Source organism: Lontra canadensis, unplaced genomic scaffold, assembly GCF_010015895.1.
Source record: "Lontra canadensis isolate GAN:19392208 unplaced genomic scaffold, GSC_riverotter_1.0 scaffold253, whole genome shotgun sequence".
NCBI lineage: Eukaryota > Metazoa > Chordata > Mammalia > Carnivora > Mustelidae > Lontra > Lontra canadensis.
Genome location: NW_022631247.1, coordinates 186,952 through 207,418, shown reverse-complemented (window position 1 = coordinate 207,418; position 20,467 = coordinate 186,952). Strand labels below are relative to the sequence as shown.

General features: G+C 44.5%; 1 protein-coding gene across 1 annotated transcript in view; it reads left to right on the top strand.

Moving 5' to 3' along the window:
• Window positions 1-2,174: 2,174 nt before the first annotated feature.
• The window catches only part of LOC116862527 (PDZ domain-containing protein 2-like), a 91,757-nt gene continuing 73,464 nt past the window's right edge, over window positions 2,175-20,467 (top strand). The window contains exons 1-3 of the mRNA XM_032849855.1: window positions 2,175-2,675; window positions 11,712-11,854; window positions 14,789-14,921. Of these exons, the coding sequence (XP_032705746.1) occupies window positions 2,220-2,675; window positions 11,712-11,854; window positions 14,789-14,921 (732 nt within the window). The 5' untranslated portion in view covers window positions 2,175-2,219. The remainder of the gene's footprint in view (window positions 2,676-11,711; window positions 11,855-14,788; window positions 14,922-20,467) is intronic.

Here is a 20,467-nt window from a genome sequence, read left to right as displayed (position 1 = left end):
TTGCATTAAGAGTAGTGATTTGCTCAAAGAAACCCTTAAAACCTGACTAATAACTACTCTTAGAAGATTTTACGGAAATTTACGGAATTACGGAAATTTTTCCAGGGTGGAAAAAAAATACACAACTCAACAAAATGAAATCTAAACGCTGTAGAAAAATTGTGCTGAGAACCAAGTTTAATTTTCATTTACTAGACTTCAGTGGACTGCTTTTACCTGTTCATCTCACTGTATTACACAGAACAGCCTGAGATCTGTGTGGTACCCTTTATCTACCTGGCTTTCACATATAAGTTCATTACCATGGTTTATAACCCAGGATCAAAGAAAGTTTTTATTGATTCTGGAGGTGGTTTGAGGACCCCTCTCTCTGTTCACTCTACTTCGTGGTAAAAATTCTTCTTCAGTGAGACTGGCACTGTCATTGCATTAACCTGACCATTAGGTGTGGGTGATAACATGGCTTTGGCCCAGAATTTAGTACATTTCAAACACAGCTGATCACCTCTCCTTATAACCTGGCTCCTTCTTGCATATGGACTGCCCCAGCTCTCAGGTCTGAGCTGCAGGCCTGGGAGAGAGCAGCTAGCTTGGCATACTTGAAAAAGTTCTCCGCTTCTCACTTATTGAGGACATTGGCTTTCTCTTTGCGGGCACATGAAGACTGGAAGCAGGTCCAACTCGTTAAGGGTTTGATTGTTGACATTCTTTGCTTGTGACCGGGTGATGTGTAGAATGTGACAGCGTTCCATGGTGAAGGCATTTCCCTGGGTTCATCTGGGGTTTGCATGTCCTTAGCTTGGGCGGCGTGAGTGGAGGGTCTAGCCTAGCCTGGTTTCCTGACTTGGAGCAAGTGTGGGTTTTTCTGCTGAAGCTTTAATGGTCCCGAACACCACCAATTACTTATCTCGTTGGGTGTTCTGTCTACAGTTAGTCCTTGAGATTTGGAGCCGTTCTTGTGTGTCAGGCTTCACTCGCTTCATCTCATTTATGTGATTTCCTGCTTCTGAGCATTTGCTGCTCCTCAAGTGCATGAAACGCAACCCAAGCCGGGCTTGTCTGCTTTGAGCTAAGCATCCCTCTCCCCTCTCACTTTTCCTGGTTGACACAGTTTCCAACAGGCTTCTTGGTCCCAGTCACCCCATGTCTGCATGTTTCTCATTATGTTGGGGTTCCTCTTAATGCGATACCCCGACTGAAAATGACACTCCTTGTGCGCCAGGAACCACCCGAACTAGAACCATTATCAGGAAGTGAACTTGACGTGCGTTCAGTGTAGCGGACCGTTGACCGCTTATCGGTTGCATCTTGATCCCAGCCAGCACCCTCCCCCTCTGCTCTCTTCTCACTTCAGTGCTGTGAGGCAGAGGTCCTTCTTCTGCAGCTGATACTTTGATCCTAAGAGCAGAACCTCACATTTCTCCTCAGTCTGTTTCAGCTGTTCTTTCCCCCCAGGGACTTGCAGAGTAATTGTGGCAAAAGCATATGAATGGAGGAGTGCCTGGCTGGCTCAGTGCGACTCTTGATATCGGTGTTGTGAGTTCAAGCCTCACATGGGGCAGGTTCACTTAAAAAAAATTTTTATAGGGGTGTCTGGGTGGCTCAGTGGGTTAAAACCTCTCTGCCTTCGGCTCAGGTCATGATCTCAGGGTCCTGGGATCGAGCCCCATGTTGGGCTCTCTGCTCGGTGGGGAGTCAGCTTCCTCCTCTCTCTCTGCCTGCCTCTCTGCCTACTTGTGATCTCTGTCTGTCAAATAAATAAATAAAGTCTTTAAAAAAAATTTTTTATAAACTATGTAAATGCGAGGCTTGCATAATTCTAATAACAAGGCATCGTTGAGGAAATGGAGAATTACTGCTTTTTTTAATCCCGTGTTAAGATTGGCTCTGTGACTAGAAAAGTCCATTTCTGACTACCTACTGTAGGGTGTTTTCTTTAGTAACATCTAGTTCATGGGGGTTTTGGTTTGTTTGGGGGTTCTTTTTCACATCAGCAACTATGTAGATTAAAACAATGGCATATTGAGCCTCTGTAGGAAGCTCAGTACCTCGGTTACCTGGGCAGGTGGTTAATCACATGGGTCCCGTGTGGGCTGCTGAGTGCACCAGCCCAATGCGCCAGTCAAGAACGCTGTTCTGGGGGTGTTAACCGGCACGTCTGTGTTTGTTGCAGTTACCTGGCTGAACAGTGCTGGAATGGCGGCTTCATCTACCTGATCATGCTGCGCCGGTTCAAGCACAAAGTCCACTCTCCTTACAATGGCAGCAGTAGCAACAGCTCTGAACCAGGAGAGACACCGACCTTGGAGCTGGGTGACCAAGCTGTGAAAAAGGGGAAACGAGCAAGAAAGTTTGGAGTCATTTCCAGGCCTTCTCCCCAGAAGGCCACTGAAGAACCCAAGAGCGGTCCTGGCTGTGAGTTGGACAATGACCCCATCTCTGAGTCGGACAATGGCCCAGACCCTGAACTTGGAAATGGTCATGCTTTTGAACTAGAAAATGGCCCAGAACCTCTCAAGGAGCTGGCCGGATCCCATCTAGACAGTTCAGAAGCAGACAGAGGGACGGAGCATAGCATTCCAAAGACAGATGCTTCTCTACCCACAAGCAATGACAAACGCCGCTTCTCAAAATCTGGGAAGACAGACTTCCAATCGAGTGACTGCCTGGCACGGGTAAGCTTTGCTTTGATTATAGAGCCTGAATTTTAAAAGAAATACTGTTGAAGTTGCTTTTAAGGCTTAGAAAATATATCTAAGATGGCCTTGTATTTAGAAGCCAACACATTTATTATGATAAATTGTCGGAGGACAGACAATAACAAAAAAAAAATTCAAATCATTTTGTCCTACTTAAATAAAGAGCTAGTTGAATGATGCTAAGTGGAAAATTCAAGCCTTCTGTGGCATAATTTGAGTCATATGAGCCCCAGATAAAGTACTTGAACCGCATCATTATTTATCACTACCGTCCCCAGTGGAATTGCCACGGCAAGGCCAAGGATTCGTGGTGGCAGCTGATAGCATGAACATTTGAGCCTCAGCACTACACAGGAAGGATGTTCACCATGCAGAGAAGCATCTGCTTTTCTTTTTAACACTTCAAAACCAGTGACATTTTTATGGGTTCATGTTATTAAATTGCTGAATTCCAGCGAAGTTTAGAAATTTCACAGAAGTCTCTGATACTCTGATATCCAGCTGTGATGGTCAGGGTTAGTCTTCCCTAAAGGCAAAGCAGATGTGGTATACTCTGAATGGTGCTGGGTACACTTCTAGCCCCAAACCACCTCCTTCGTTATAACCTGCATTCTCTCTTGAAGTGAAATAGCTCTAGGGTAAGCATGTTCCTTCCAAGATTCCTCTTGGCACATATTCTTGTGGGTTCCTAATGAAGCAGTTACTTGCTACGTGGTTTCTGATTGGTTTCCTCTCTGAGTCCCTCCATGAGACACCCTTTTGGGATGGAAGAGGAAGTTGGAAAGATAGAAAATGGGCACAGAAGAAGTATCAAGTTCAGCTTTGCATACTGCTGAAATGGTGCCCTGGCAGTGAATAGAATTTCTAGTAAGGCTGTTTCACACATCTCTCTGTAATCACAGCTGATCTGTTTAATGAGAGGAGAGGAATTAAAATAACCCCTCTCTCGGAGGACCGTGTTCCTTCTTCGGAGGTTCTCAGTGATCTTCATAAAGCCTTACCCAGAGGAGGCATGATTTGTAGATGGAATGTGTAAATGAAGGAGAAGAAAAAAGTAATGTCTCTATCAATGATTCTCTACAAACTTTATGGTCCCTCTCAAAAAAGAATTAAGGGCAATAAGATTATAATGTGTTTCTTATTGGTAATACTCTACTTGGATATGACTTTTTCTCCAAATGATTAAATTATGAATACACAGAAAGCCTAGAGTGAGTAAGTTAGGGAGTGTTGGTTCTCTTAATAATTTTGAAGGTTTAAGTTCCAGAAGAGATTGAATCTCATATATAGTCCAAAGAACAGGATTTCATTTGGAAATAATTTGGAAATGACTTTAAAAGGAAAAAAAAAAAAGCGTTTAAGAGGCTACTATTCTCTGCTCATCTTAACTAAAGGCTGTAACATAAAATTGAATTTCTGGATTAGACTATCTGAAGGCTACACGTATCAGAGTTTCTTTGCCTGGTTTTTGCACTCAAGGTCAAATGTTCAAGAAGATATAAATGAAATGGTGATTTAAAAAAAAAAAAACTAGGTCTTTTGCTTTGGGGACATTTTTCTAAAACCACGTGCCAACAGAAAGAAGAGACCTGCCCTCTGGAATTTGCATTCTTCATAACTGTCCGTAATCTGTAGGCTGAATATTGACCCTGGGTTATACTTTCCATCTTAGAAAGTCAGCATGGGCCACACATCCTTTCAGGCATGAATAAATTTTAGCACCCTTTTCAACCCCAGAAGCATCATCGTTTGATGCACGTACCCCGGATTGATTGAGTTGGCAAGAAGTAGGTCTTCACAGCTTCCCCCACATCCAGGTAGCACCCAGATTGGAACCAGTAGACCATCACAGAAGGTCCTGTAGGTTCTTGGGCTGAGGAGATTTTTATTTTTATTCTGGGATGAGCCCAAGGTCATACTAAAATGGAATTTCCAGGAAAACAAAAATTAGGTATTTACCTCTTAAGCCCTTGGGGTAAAAAATTCCATTCCATTTGAATAATGGGAGATTAAACATGTCAGCATTGTTCTGTTTCTGCTTTATTAATGATTTAATATATCTACAAAGACTTAATAAATTACAGAAAAGGCTTATAATCATTCAGCCCATTTTTGTTTGTCAGATGCTTCTTTTTCATAGACTGTTATTTGTAACATGAAAATAAATCTTCAGTCTTTGTTTTCATATCCTCTTTCCCTTTAACAGAATTATAGGACACGTTTCCTCTAATAAATATCTTCTTTTTAAAAAGCCATATGTTTCTATAAAATATTAACACATAATAATACATATGCAACCAGATTAATCTTTTAAACTATAAAAGTGGGCCCATTGTCTAAAACATAATCTCTTAGGACATAGATAAGAAATTTTAGAACTGAGGTCAGAGTTCCTTACTCCCTGTCTAGGGAAGACCATTGCTCATCCAAGGGGAAAGTTCTTGCAAGCCTGTTTACTACAGATGTGTGTTTTTTTAATGCAGCATGGTCAAAAATACATACAACTTAGTCACATCACAGTGAAAAAAAGAATCCTACTGTTTGCCAGCCAGGCAGATTTATTCATAGCTGGTGTGTGTGTCTATGGGTCCATTTGTGGTCTCCCCCTAACACTTGTAATTCACCCTGATCACACCCAGGACATCTCCTGAGTCCTCCCTGATGTTTGCATCAAGCAGAAACAGTATGAGGATGGCCCTAGTCTAGTAAGCCCCTCCATGGTCACTGGATGAACTTCTATCCTTCTATGTGGTAATGTCTCTTCTCAGTCCGTGTCTGCTCCTTTACCTCTCTCCTGTGCCCTCCACCCCGAGCTTTCCACCACCAGCCTATAGTACATTTCCATCTTGCATATCTCACATCATGCCTAAAACTCGATGCATGACTTTCCCGCACCGCCAAGCCGGCACCGGTATTCCAGGTCCTGCCACCTGTAAAGTTGCCCAAGCCAGAAACCTGAGATTCCAACTAGCAGTCTCTCACCTGGTTTGTCTAGAACTTTCCCTAGTTTTGTGTAGACCACCCCACATCCCAGGAAATGCCTTCATCCCAGCAAATTGGGACAGTTGGTATCCTGAAGTCAACTGGAATGCTGCCCTCTTCCTTCCCCCCTGTCCGGCTGATCACCAAGTCCTGTCCGTCCCGGCTCCCCTTGGGATCTCCCCACACACCTCATTCCTCTCTCCCACTCCCGCAGCTCTCTGTCTGGGCCAAGCTGCTTTCATTTCCCACGTGGGCGGTCATAGTATTCTGCTGCCCATCCCACTGTCCAGTGTCATCCCGTCATCCGCTGTCCCCACGGCAACCAGAGAGACCTTTCTAAAGAGCGCATCAGGCGCACGCGTGCGCGCTCACACACTCCACAGCGTAAGCCCTCTGGGTGGGTCCACTTTACCTTCAGAGTAATACCTGAACTCTGTAGCTCGGTGAGGCTCAGGAGGTCTTTCACTGTCTGATCCCTACCTAACCTTTTGCCTTAGTCTCTCACTGCTTTGTTCCTGCCCTGTTTGGGCTGAATTAGCCACAATTTTTTCCAAAAGACTGTGCTCACTGTCTCCTCTGAACCTTTGCTGCTCTTGCTATCCGGTTTCTCCTCCCCTCCCCCGTGCAGCTTAGCTTCTTCCGCTTCTGGGGGACAAAACACCATGACACAATCCTCTAGGAGGCTTCCGTGACCCTTCTGCCATCTGTCCCATCTCTAGATATCTCCTCTTTGGGCTCCTACGGTGCCCCTTCTCGGTCTTCTTCAATGCATGAATCCCACATACTCTAATTACCATGTGGCTTGTCGTGTCGCCAGTAGACTTGGAAGGGCAAGGACCTTTTTGTCTTTGTGTCCTGGCTCATTGCCTTGCACCTGTAGGTGCTCTGCAGATGTTTATTAATGAAGGCATCTGGAAGCTCCGGGCTTGAGAGACGGGACACCAGGTTCTACCCCTAGTTCTTCCTCCCCCACTCTGTGGCCATCAGGCTGCCCGTTCTTCCTCTGAGCTTCCATCTCCTCACCCATAAACTGAACATTTTGGTCTGATGACTCCAGAACCACAGCTCTGACATGGGTCACATATCTTTTCATTTCTGACTGATAGTTGTAAATAAGAAGGGACAGACAAACAGCCTCAGAATCTAAGTCTGCAACTAGCGCCAGACGATATGCTGCAGTAAAATTCTAGTTGGATGATGTTTCTTCTCACATTTGGAGAAAAGATGTGATTGTGAAATATTATTTTTGGTTCCAGCAGAAGATGAGGTCATTTAAATGCTGCTGAGACAGCTCCCTTTAATGTACCACCTCTGTTTTGTAAATAAATCCCTTCTCTTTTTTTGCCTCTCTGAAGAGATGCCTGTGTGAGCATCACACAGTAATTGCCGTTTTATAGGAAAGGGTAGCACTTTGACAGCATTAATACAAAAGTCCATGGCAACCAGTTTTGCGTGGTTTGGCTTATTCTCAACAGGCTGACAGAGTCTCATTGCCCTTTAAGCCAGTGTAAAAGGAAGCAAAGGCTTGAGCCATCTGTCTAGACAGGATCTGTTTCAGAACTCAGTCGTCTCTACAACTGGATTGGGTGTTCACACACTAAACATTGGCAAACATGCAGGTTTCCCATCTGGGCAAGCCTCTTAATGTCACTCTCAATAACTTCTGAAAAACCATAAGATTAGTATATAAACATCCTGTATTTGTTAATTCCGTGGAATTTATGCAATATTGTTATATGCTAGGCACTGTTCTAGTTGCTGGAGAACCCGTTGATAAATGAGAGACAAGGTTCTATCCCGGTGCATTTATCACAGAGAAGGGGCCACAAGCAATTAACAAGCAAATAGCTGAACCTAAACATTATGTGGTGAAACAGGTACTATAAATGAAACAAGCAGTAAAGTGAAAGGTGCCTGGGCTGCATCCTGGTGGGGAGTTAGCAGAAATAGGTACCAGTGAAGACCTCCTTAAAGAGGCAATGTTTGAGCTGAAGCCTGAGTGTCAGGAAAGGGAAGCCTTGCAAAATCTGGGGGCGGAATATTTCCAGGGAGGAGCCAGCCCTTGCAGCTGTCCTAGGCAGGAGTGATGGAGTGTCCCCGGGGGCAGAGAGACCGAAGCACAGTGTGTGTGGAGAGAGCACGAGGAGGTGGTTTGGGAGCATGGGCGGGACTGGATGGAGAGGTTTGGGTGCGCCATCTCAAAGATTCAGACCCCAGTCTGAGTCTAGTAGGAGCTGTTGGAAGGTTTAAGCTGAGTGCATCATGATGTATGTATTTTAAAAGTTCACCCTAGAGGGGTGCCTGAGTGGCTTAATCAGTTAAGCCGCAAACTCTTGATTTCACCTCAGGTCATGATATCTGGGTCCTGGGATCGAGCCCCACATCAGGCTCCATGCTCAATGGGGAGACTGCTTGAGATTCTCTCTCTCTTCCTCTGTCCCCGCTTATGTTTTCTCTCTCCCTCTAAAATAAATAAATCTTTAAAAAAAAAAAAAATTCACCCTAGATGTATAATGGAGAATAGGAGATTGTAGGCGAACAAAAAATAAAAAGGGAGATCAGATTGGAGGCTACTGTACTAACCCAAGCTAGAGATATTGATGATCTTGGCAGCGGTGGTGGCCAGAGAGCAGAAGTAGATGGATGTGGGTGTGTTTCGCAAGTAGAACCCACAGATCTTGCTTATGATTTGCATATAGGAAATCAAAGGAGGAATCAAGGATAGCTTGTGGGCTTTTAGTTTGCATATCCTCTTTAGCTTAAGCAGATGATGGTGCCTTTCCCTTGGAGGTGGGAAAGCCAGGAGTGAGAGGGGGGCAGTCCTGTTTTGACCATTCTGAAGTGTGTTATTAGATACCCAAGTGGAATTGTAAGGGGGCAGTTGGAAATATACTTCATATTATCATATTTAAGTTGGCCTGTTGATTTTTTGCCAGTGCCAGGTTTAGCCTCATAAACTTCAGACGCCGATATTATTTGTAACTGAACACTGCTTTTAGCCGGGGGCAGCTAGATTTAATGCCGACAGTTGGACAATTGAGACTGATAACATCTGCCTCTTTCTTCCTGTTTGTGCCTTCCTTTGTGTACCTCTGAACTCCTCATTAGATGATCAAGAAATTCCAGAGCAGGGAAACTTGCATGGACTTCTTTGAACTCCCCGCTTGAGTTACTACTTTCAGTTATGGAGGGAAAAACTCATGCTACTGGATAAAAGTGAAAACGAAGATCTGCTTCTTGATTAGCGTACTTGGGGGCTGTATTACAGATTGGTCATCCCTGCCCTCTGAAGCCATTTTTTTTTTTAGATATGTGTTTTATTTTACATTCAGCCATTTATGTGTATATGGGTATGAAGAGGACACGTGAGTGCTCCTAATGAAAACTGTCTTTAGTTCTTTCATAACGAGGATACATTAAGTCATTACTCTTCCTCCATGATCATAGTTTTGCATGTCTCTTACCACAAGTTCTATTTCTAAAAGCATTTAAAAATGAGAAAGGATTGTGTATCAAGTATTGTCATACTCTGTAAACCATACGTAACATGTTCTGTTTAACAAAAAGACAGTAAGATGGGGGAGATGATGGTGCAGCTTGTAATGGGATGGATAGGTTTTTACTAATTTGGGCAAAAACCCAATGGATTTGCTCATTTCTGGACTCCAATAATGTTGCCTGTTGCTTTGGGGAAAGGATTTCACAGCTTTTCTGTACTGGGCAAAGAAGGAACACTGTCCCATATCTTTAAGACCCTAGTAGCCATGGCATATCTTCCATGGAAAGGACATCTCAAGCCACCTTTATGCCGTAGTTTCTCAGCTACTTTGTTAGGCCCAGGGAGGCAGCCATAGGTCTACCCTCGTGCTAAAGTGGGACCCCAGTAAGCCAGGACAACAGCTAGTCAGCACATCCCTGAATTTGTTCCCTTTGGGCTATCTACTCGGCCACAGCACCTCATATACTAGAAGTGTTGAAATTTGCCATCTCATCAGTAGCACTGACTCTCAAGGATGGCTTTTTGGAAATAGTGGAGCTGTGAGAGGCTTTGAAGGCCAGGGACGTTATTTCTGAATGGAGAAGAGAAAAAGGTGTTCCAGAGGTCAGAGGCAACAAACCAAAAACCATGGAGTCCAAAGTGAAGTGACTGGATGATATAGGGATTGTTGACAAGTTCATGAACGAGTGTGGTAAGCCAGTGACTTCTGAAGTTAAATTTGGCCAGACAGGCATCGTTTGTCTGTGGTCAGCAGATGAGGGAGACCGTTGGCACCACTGCACGTTCCCGGAGCCGTGGACCCCCACGGAGCACGGCTGTGCTGGAGAAAGCAGAGGATCCAGCAAGTCGCTGTCTGTTAATAATTTCCCCAGACATTCCTATTGCTGCACATCCATGACTGTTTAACATCTGGTTTTTTTACTATTGCATAAAGTTTCATTTTAGTCTCTGACGGTGTGTATTTCAGATTTTCTGAATACCTCACATTCTTCCTGTTTTGTATGCAGCTTAAATGGGAAGGTTGCCTCTTTCTAGGAGGAGGATGGCTTTGTCCATATTGGACCTTAATGGTTCCATCAGACCTTCGTGATGGATGAGGAAAGGACATGGTTTTTGTTTTATATGTTGAGGAATGCATTGTGACCAATACCCATAGATCTAGAGAGAAAAAGAACTTACAGGAGTTAGCCTAACATAAGACCCCCCCCCAAAGTAAATCACCTTGGGAGGTTTTGCTTTCATTTCTCTGAAAAAGCAAGTATCTGAAGGAACTCAAACATTTTACATCGGCTCATGTCTGCATCCTCAGGGTAAAATAGGGAGTCAAGTGAAGAATTAACCAAAGCAGAAAAACTACCAGCAGTCCAGAGGACTTAGAGACACGATGAGTTTTTTTAAAGAATAGATTTTTATAAGGGTTGAAGCATGTTTTAATGTATTTAAAGAGTGTATAGACCAATGTCTACAGAAGCCAATAACAAGCTCATCAATTAATTTCCTGTTTTGGTTTCTCCCACCAAAGATCTCATTTTTATGTTCTACGGAGGTTTGAGATTCAATTCAACATGATGGGTTTTTGTTTTTTTTTTAATGATGTATAGTAGACACACAATGTTACATCAGTTTCAGGTGTACAACGTAGTGATTGGGCAACTCCACATTATGCTACACTCACCGCAACTGTAGCTACTATTTGTTACAATGCAGCACTATTACAGTACCATTGGATATATTACAGTATGATGGTTCTACCATATGTATGTGCATATACAGATAATATAACGTTACCAGTCAACATTTATTATGTCTCTACTAGGTGCCAGAAGCATTGCTGCTTCCATAAACATCTCATTTACTCCTAATGACAAACCTGAAAGTATTCATAATTATCCCCACTTTAGAGGCAAGGAAAGGGTTTTAGGCATAAAGACTTTCATCAGTACTAAGTGGCAGAGCTGGGCTCAAATTAGTTGACGTCTCCCAGCACCAAGGCCTATCTTTGCCCTCCTTTCATCTTCTTTCATCTTCCTTTATTAATTAGTAGCTGTGTGTAAATAAATGGAACCCAGACACAGCCAGCGTTTACACACACAGTGGTGTCCAGGTTTCAGGCAGAAGAAGATTTATTTAACAGCATCCCGGTCAGGAAATTGGATAATCACTTTTGCCATCCAATATTTAGCCACTTGCCACAGGTAGCTATTTAATTTAATTAAAACCAAATGAAGTAAAACATTTAGCATCTCAGTTGCTACTACCCACATTTCAAGCACTCTATAGCCATATGTGGCTAGTGACTCCCTGTTGGATTATGCAAATATAGAACATTTCCGTCATCATAGAACATTCTGTTAGACAGGACTGGCAGCTAGAGACTCCGATCCAGCACACGGAGCTTTTTCTTCTGCGGTCATCTGCAACACCTGTTGACAATTGATGGGTATTTGGCTTGACCTAACAGTTCCACTCTCCTGGGTCAACGCCATGTGTCTGTCCATATACTTCATAGTGTGCTCACTCTTTCTTCGAAGGAGGAAGTTGGCCGGATATGGAAGATGGAGCTGCTTAAAGAATCGGATGGGCTGGGAATTCAGGTTAGTGGAGGCCGAGGATCAAAGCGCTCACCTCACGCTATCGTTGTCACTCAAGTGAAGGAAGGAGGTGCCGCTCACAGGTGACTAGATAACTCTCCCTTTTTCTCTGCCTCCTTATCCTCTCCCTTCCCTTCCTCTGGGCATAGGACTCTTCCACTTGGTCAAAGCCCTGGTAATTACAGTTCATATAAAATATGCTGGAGCATGGAAGAAAATCAGGCATGAGCAGTTCCAATTAAACACACCTCTGGGCACAGGAAGTGGGTAATTTGCTGGAGTTGGTGCAGGCTCCTCTGAATCAGAAGAAGAGATCAGATTTCTTTCTAATCTGTTTTGAGTTTCAAGTGATGGCTACTTATCCTGACTTTTGAGATACTGGTAATATGTGGTTCCCTATTAAAATCATGCTACGCAACAGAACACCACATTCCTGACATCTTAACCCCCATAAGATCATGGCTAATGACTTGAGAAAGTAATTGCTTTTAAATGTGACCACAGTTCATGTGCTGTGTCAGGTCCACCAGGATTCAACACGCAGTTATATACGTGTGTCATGGAGATGCCAAGGGGAAAAAAGTAAATGTGAATTTTTCTCCTTGTGACCTGAACAATTCATACTTCAAAACATGTTTTTTTAATCTTAGCTATCGTCTTCAGTAGGAAGAATGACAGTGCTTAGGCAGAGCATGTACAAAGAAGTCCATTTGGAGTTATAAGGATGTAACTGTCCCAAACTGTACGCGTGCTTTTGCCTTGCTAGCTGATTGCTTCTGTGTATATGGGGTGTCTACTGTTGGCAAGGCACGCTGGGGTGGATGCACATGTGTGTGCCCTCACATATGCAGTGAGTGTATAAAGGTAGAGTTTCCCAGATGAGGGAGGTAAACCTAGTTGGGAATTTGGGGTTCAGTCCAGGTATCATCGCTATAAGGGGGATAGGGCAAACCAGAGTGGCGTTGGCCTGCCTTAGACCGAGACGGCTTTGAAAAATATATCTCATGAAGTGGACCTGAAGGAACCAGAGGCAAAGATTGGAAGACAAAGGAGAGGTCAAGGGTACAAACTATCAATGTGTGTCATGTCCCAATTTTAGTCTCAGAGTAAGATGCTAACAACTAGAGATAAGAATGACTGCACTTGTCAGTTACCTGGGCAGCAGTCATTATGGAAGGATTAAGACCTTAGTTTTTATCCAGAAAAGCATCACTAAATTTCCCACATGAGATATGCTTTGAGGAACTCCCATCAGATAACCATTTTCCCATTAATCCTAGGTCTTAGGTTCTAGCATGTCTTTGGAAAGTTGACAATTGGGAAATTCCTGTTCCCAGAGATAAACTTATATAGAACTGTTCTTGTCTGTTTTCTATTTGGGCTGTTTCTAGTGGGTTTCACCATTTTCTCTTCACCCTTAGCCTGGAGTTGTGTGCATGTATCTCTCTGCTTCTGGAGTATATAATTCAAATGTGGGGCATTCTAGCTAATAAAAGGAGATGAGACGAATGGAATTGAAAAGGGAAATAAGAAAAAGGAAGGGGGTAGGGATGGTCTTGAGTAAGTTCAAGAACACTGGTCAGAACTTTGTATTCTGTTTTAGTCCTGAATCCCTCTCTTTCTTGGTGGCCACCCACATGCCTCCTTGAGGTTCTCTGTTGGCTTCCTATTCCCCTTCTCTTTTCAGTCTAAGCAACTAAAAGGGTTCTTAGTATTTTTCTGCTTTAAGGATTGTTGAAGGACAGAAATCAGAGGCTATCAGAAGTCTCCGATGCCTCATATCTTCGTGAAAGCCTAAATTCATGGAAAAGATTATAATGCATGCCCTAGAGAACTGAGAGGAAAACTAATGAGGGAGGAAAGGATGGAGAGAAGCTGGTTGATTTGCTGAAAGAAACCAAGGTGGAAAGAGTCGACAGATTGGAGAGAAAGCTGCGTGAATCTAGGAATATTGCAGACAGGCAAAGGTCCCCAAGCAGCACCTTGGGTGTTGATGGAAAGCCTTCAGGGGGGATGGTGGAACCCTAGGCTTAGGGATCACCCCCCTCAGATTTCCTGTACCATATTTAACAATGGAGATGAAAAACCTTTGGCCCCTTTGGGATCATGGAGAACTAGACCATTGGAGGTTCAACGGGAACCCACTGGACTGTTGATCCATCATGATTGAGGACACCTGCACGATGCCCTGGCAAGTGTGCCACCCCAGGACCTTGACCCCGCCTAGTGCAGGCAGCCCCAGCCCAGTGGGAAGGAAGCTTTAAGTTAGTTATAATTTACTTTGGAGGAATAAAGGAACACATTTGTAGACCAGGTCTGATACCTGCAATAGCAGTCAATTGGTCAGTCTGTTCAATTTTGTATTCATCCTCCTGAGGAAGCCAGGCTGTAGGATGGAAATGGCGGTGAGAGGCTCTATCCTCAAGGTCCTATAACTCTGTGTGTGTGTTGGGAGCGGGGGGACCACAAGCACATGCACATCTGCAGCGCACCAGGTGCCACAGAGGAAATCTGGCCAGGGCCATGTCACCTGGAAAGAGAGAGGACAGCAGGTTAGAGAAGGCTTTCTGTTGAGTCTAAGATACCTTTGTCTGGGCGCTTAGCTCAGTGACTAAGCTGCCAACTCAGTTGCGAGGACAGGATGGCGTTAGGATTGAGAATGGATGGAATGACTAGACTATCCAAAAACCTTGGGGGTCTCAATTCCTCTGTCATTGTGTCCCCCTGGACGGGAGGCATTTCATTAAGGTTGATGCAGGGAATGGTAGTGACTTAAGAGCTTGCTCGCTGCCAGGTGATCGTGTGAAATCATGGAGCTTCCCTAGGTGGGCATCGGGACCCAGCCAGACCAAAGGAAACGTCCCAGCCCAAACTGTTGCTGGCCATCTCTGCTTTTTCCTTAGCCTGATTTTAACTGTGCCCTCTCACGACCCTCCCCAGCTCCAGGAGAATGTCCCTTCTCAAGTCCAGAATATCTTGACAAGGGATTTTTTTCCCCCCCGTCTCCATTTCCTCAGGGACGGCAGACTGTCCTTAGGAGATGAGCTGCTGGTAATCAATGGTCACTTACTGGTGGGGCTCTCCCATGAGGAAGCGGTGGCCATTCTCCGCTCCGCCACTGGAATGGTTCAGCTGGTGGTAGCCAGCAAGGTAGGTAGTTTGTTTTTGGTTTTAGTTTTTAATATTTTTAATATTAAAATCGGTGGTGAATTTGGATTTGAGCCCTCCCCCCACACACTCACACACACTTTGTGCCACACACACTCACTCCACACCTACTTGCAAGTTTACCGGTGCCATTTAAACGGCCGTGATTCTCCAGGACAAGCCCATGTGAGCAGCCTTGAGCTGAAATATTTAGTAGAAGGAAGAGCAGTAATAGGACTAAGGAAATGGGGCGGGGGGGTGGTAGGGAGGACAGAAGGACAAGGTAGAGAGAGTAGCACCTCTTCCAGGGAGAAGCCAAAGAGGAGACATGGATGTCCACTGGGCGGCAGGGGTGCAGGAAAGGTGTGGAGCTGCACCTCTCCCAGGTCCTGGAGGAGGAAAGGGTGCCAATGTCCTGGGCCCCCAGCATCCACTTTGTCCCCTGGTGTCACCAGCCTCAGTGCCCTGGATAAAGGCTGCAGGCTTCTTCAGTAGTGTGACCAGAAAGAGGAGGACCTGAGCCCACTTGCTTCTGCTCCACGGTCCCCTCTGCTGTTGATAAGACAGGAAGGCGCCCACAGGCCTCAGGAGTTAGTGCGAGGGAGCAACTAGGCTTCGTTCTCATGCATGGAAGCACTGATGGGAAGCCATCCCAGTCCTAACCCTTCACAGCAACACACTCCTGCCAGTAGGACTCATTCTTTCCTCATTATTCCTAGTATTTTTTTGAACCTAACATCCACAGGTTTTTTCTATATTTTCTCTCTTAGATTACAAGGTATGTTGCCTATTTTTGGAGTATTTAATAATTAGAATATTTTGAACTATCTGAAAAATCTGTTTTCCTCCTTTTACACCTGTCACCAGTCTGTTAACCTGGACTCTCGGGCTTCCAACAGCAACACAGAGCCTTGGCACAGACTTGGGAAGAAGGGTTGGCATTGAGGCCCTGGAGACAGGGGCTGAGACCATCTCCACTCACAGGCCCCCTCCTCCCCTCCCAGAGATACCATGGGGCGCCCTGATGTCTCCTCACTAGGGACAGGAAGGAGAGCAGAACAGGGATGTTCCCTCTCAGTCTGTTGAATTCCATAAGAGGGAAATGCTGGAAGGGAAGGACAAGCAAGTTCCCTTTCAGCCAGAGGTGATGGGGTTTGAAAAGCACCATCGGGTCTTAAACACTCACACAGACTGAGGCCTGTGTTTGCACAGCCCACCTCCCCACAGTCTGTGGCTCAAGAATGGGGGGTGTGGGTGGCGGGGTTTCCTGCACAAGCATACCATGGCCACCAAACCTTTATTTCTATACTGACTTCTTTCTCCTGCTAGTTCAGAAAATGGGGAAGAGAAAACCTTTTCTAGGTCAAGCTGTTCCCCACAAACACATGAACACAAATCATAAAATAAAAACAAAAAAGGTCCACTTATCACTTGCTTATACCATACATAAAAATAAATTTAAAAATGGATGAAAGACCTTAATGTAAGACAGGAAACCATCAAAATCCCAGAGGAGAGCACAGGCGGCAACTTCTTTGGCTTCGGCGGTAGCAATTTCTTACTAGACACGCCACCACAGGCGAGGAAAACAAAAGCAAAATGAGCTATTGGGACTTCATCGAGATAAAAATCTTCTGCACAGCAAAGGAAACAATCAACAATTAAAAGGTGGGCTACAGAATGGGAGAAGAAATTTGCAAATGACATATCTCATAAAAGGTTAGTATCCAAAATCTACAAAGAACTTCTCAAACTCAATACCCATAAAAACAAACAACTCAGTTAAGAAATGGGCAGAAGACATGAATAGACACTTTTCCAAAGAAAACATCCAGATAGCTAACAGACACATGAAAAGATGCTCAATATCACTCATCATCAAGGAAATACAAGTCAAAACCATGATGAGATATTACCTCGCACCTGTCAGGATGGCTAAAATTAACAACACAGGAAACAACAGATGTCGACGAGGATGTGGAGAAAGGGAAACTTTTCTTATACTGTTGGTGGGAATGCAAACTGGTGTAGCCACCCTGGAGAACAACATGGAGGTTCCTCAAAATGTTAAAAACAGAATTAACCTACAGTCCAGCAATTGCAGTACTAGGCATTTATCCAAAGGATCCAAAAATACAGATTTGACGGGGTACATGCACCCCAGTGTTTATAGCAGCGTTATCAACAATAGCCAAACTATGGACAGAGCCCAGATGTTCATCAACTGATGAATGGATAAAGAAAATGTGGGCTCGTGTGTGTGTTTGTGTGTGTGTGTGTGTGTGTGTGTGTGTGTGTACAATGCAGTATTACTCAGCTATCAAAAAGAATGAAATCTTGACATTTGCAATGACAGAAATAGAGCTAGAATGTATTACGCTAAGTGAAATAAGTCCGTTAAAGAGAGACAAATACCATATGATCTCATTCATATGGGGAACTTAAGAAAGAAAATAGATAAACATATGGGAAGGAGGAAAAGGAAAAAAGGAGAGAGGAAACAAGCCATAAAATACTCAACAGTAGAGAACAAACTGAGGGTTGACTGAGGGAGATGGGTGGGGGATGGGCTAGAGGGGTGATGGGCATTAAGGAGGACACTTGTGAAGATGAGGCCTGGGTGTTGTGTGTAAGTGATGAATCACTGCGTTCCACTCCAGAAACCAGTATTGCGCTACCTAAAATTTAAATAATAAAAAGTCAACTCATGGGTAAGCATAATTAAGGAGCATATAAGGGGGTTTTGAAAGCTGGTTTCCTGGATGATGCCTGATCTGTGATCTCACTCACTGGCTCAAAGAATGGACATTAACATGTATCAGGTATCCACAGGGTACAGGGGCTTTCTCCCTCTGATCTCATTTAATTCTTGAAACCCCATGAGAGAGGTATTAGTTCTTTTTATTCAAAAGATAACATTAACATCTAAGTGGTTAATTCATTTCCCTGGAGATCACACAAGCAGTGGGGGGCAGAAACAGGTTTCATCGTGGACCCATAAGTTTCATGCTTCTTCCTGTACGGAAAGCTGCCTCTTATCAAATAAGATATGAAGGACACGGAGCCAATGGCATTAGAGAAGGGTCATGTGTTCCTGCCGGAGGCTTTGACTTTAGGGACATGCACTCGACCTACTGTCCTTGACCAACTGCACTGAGCAATAGGCCTAAAGATGACCAGACCGCAGAGAGGTAATACCCTTCATTTCTTCCCATAGGCTCCGCTCACGGCAATACGTTGCTATAGCAGCTGCCCACTGTTTGTTCCTAAACTGAATCCCCACCCTCTTAAGATGCTCAACCACCTTGGAGAGAAAAGTCTTTCCACACCTCTTGGCATCCGTGCCTCTTTGTTACCCAACAAGAGCACGCAATCCAGAGTCTTTGTTTTGTCTTCACATTTGAAGGGGGGGGGGGGAGCATTTGATTTGCTGAGTACAAAGAATAATAAAAAATGTAAATTATTATTGTAGGAAGTAGTCACTTTGTCACCAAACTTTAGGACATTGTTTTGAAAATATAACCATGACTGTCTTCGGGACAGGCTGTCTCATGTCTCCATACAAATAGGTTGTTTGCTTGTGCATAAGAACTTAGAAAGGTTTGTCAAATGAATGAAATCAGAATTTCCCAGTGTGCTTTGCTATCCCAGGAAGCACGTGCTATCCACACAGATTTCTCTCTCTCTTTAGCACTCTCAGATTTTATTAGCAAGTAATATGCATTTATTATGTCTATGTAGAAAACCTAGAGGAAAAGGAAGATAACGTTTTCATAACACCACCAGTACTTCTACCCATTACCTGATCTGTCTGTCCAGGCGTGTTTTCTATTTTTAACAGACTCAAGCACAACGAGACAGAATGCCCCTGGGCATCAGAGCCAGCACAGCCCTTTAAAAGCTGTGTGTCTTGAACAAGTTGTTGCATTTTTTTTTAAACCTTGGTTTTCTCACCCGGACGGTGAGAATCAGTAACTACTTCATGGAATGTCAGGGAGATTAAGTGAAATGTAAAAGCCCGAGCAATGCAGCTGGTTGCAAGAAGCACTTAGAGAAATGTTTATCACATATTACGACACCCAGCTAATTGTTAATGTCCATTAATAAAATGATAATACTGTTTTTCACCTGCTTTTTCACTAAGTAGCATGCCATAAGAATCTTTCCGCATCGGAAAGTGCATTTCTGTGGCACCAGTTCTAATGACCGTGGAGTCTTCTATCCTGTGGCTGTTGTGCCATTTACTCACGAGCTGGGACCTTCATCTCTTTTAAAAACTCGTTTCCATTAATGGTCTAGTAGAGCTGACCTCACAGAAGAGGGCTGAACTCACTTTTTGCTTCATAGCTTTTACCTTCCCTGAGGTAGAATCTAACTATAGTATTCACACTTACTGACCTGACATGAAGGAGCTTTGGGTGCCTACAAGGTGGGACTCGTGTCAAACTAGTAACAAACGTCACTGTCACCAGGCGCCCACTCACAAATGGTCTTTAATAACACCCGTTGTTGAAGATGGGTGTCTTCTGTTATACTCCTTTCTGTCAAGCCCCGGGGAATATGGCGACCAAAGCTTTCCACAGGCTTCCTTCCTTGTAAAAATGACTGGTGTGAGAGAAGGGAGGACACATTTCTCTCTTTTCTGGCCTCAGGTCAGCCACAGCCCTGGTCCCTGGCCTCCTGGGCTGTGCTATTTCCCCGAGAGTTCCTGGTGGCTGAGTGTGCCACCTCTGCGTGTGAGGATTGTCACGTGGCCCCAGCGACCTCGCCTGCCTCCCACCAACCCCTGTGACCCTGTCTGTATGCAGGAAGGAAGAAGGGCTGTGGTGGAGGCCTCTTTATAGTCTAATCTTAATGAAGTCTGATTCCATGTATTTTGTTGACCTTTAAAAATTGTTCAAGGGCTGCTTTCTTTGAAGAGACATTCGTTATCAGTCTCCACTGGCGTGATTCAATCAACAGTCTAATTTCTTTCTAGTGAGCGTATGCTAGTGAGATGAGCCGTGAGGGGGGGAGCACGTGGATATCAGGGCTCTGGGCTGGGCCTGGGGACACAACGAAGAGTAGAAATGACATTTAGTTTGAGGAACGCTCAGATAACCAGGAGAGAGAGGTATATTCAGACGTACGTGCCAGGTGACGAAAGAAGCAGTAAAGGACATTCAAGAAGAAGGGAGAGGCGAACCGGATGCCTCCTGAGATGGTCCAGGAGGGCTTACAGGGGAGGGTGCTGAGCCAGGAAGCTGAGCTCGCTGGGCAGAGGGAGCTGCTGGTAGAAAAGGAATCCGGGCAGGGGAGAGCCTGGTGTGTTGGAAGGTCAGTATGGCTGGACTGGAAGGTGTGGGTTGGAGGGGAGACTGGAGGGAGGTGTGTTTGGAGCACTGGGCAGAGGCCGCAGCTCTGAGATGGTGGCCTGTCCATGAGGGTGCTTAAACTACCCTGAACACATGGCAGGAGAGGATTTCAAAGGACCTAAATTTCAGGGAATTTGGACTGCCTGTAGAAATAGCTAAGAAACACAGATTTTTCAGGGAAAAAAAAATTGGTTA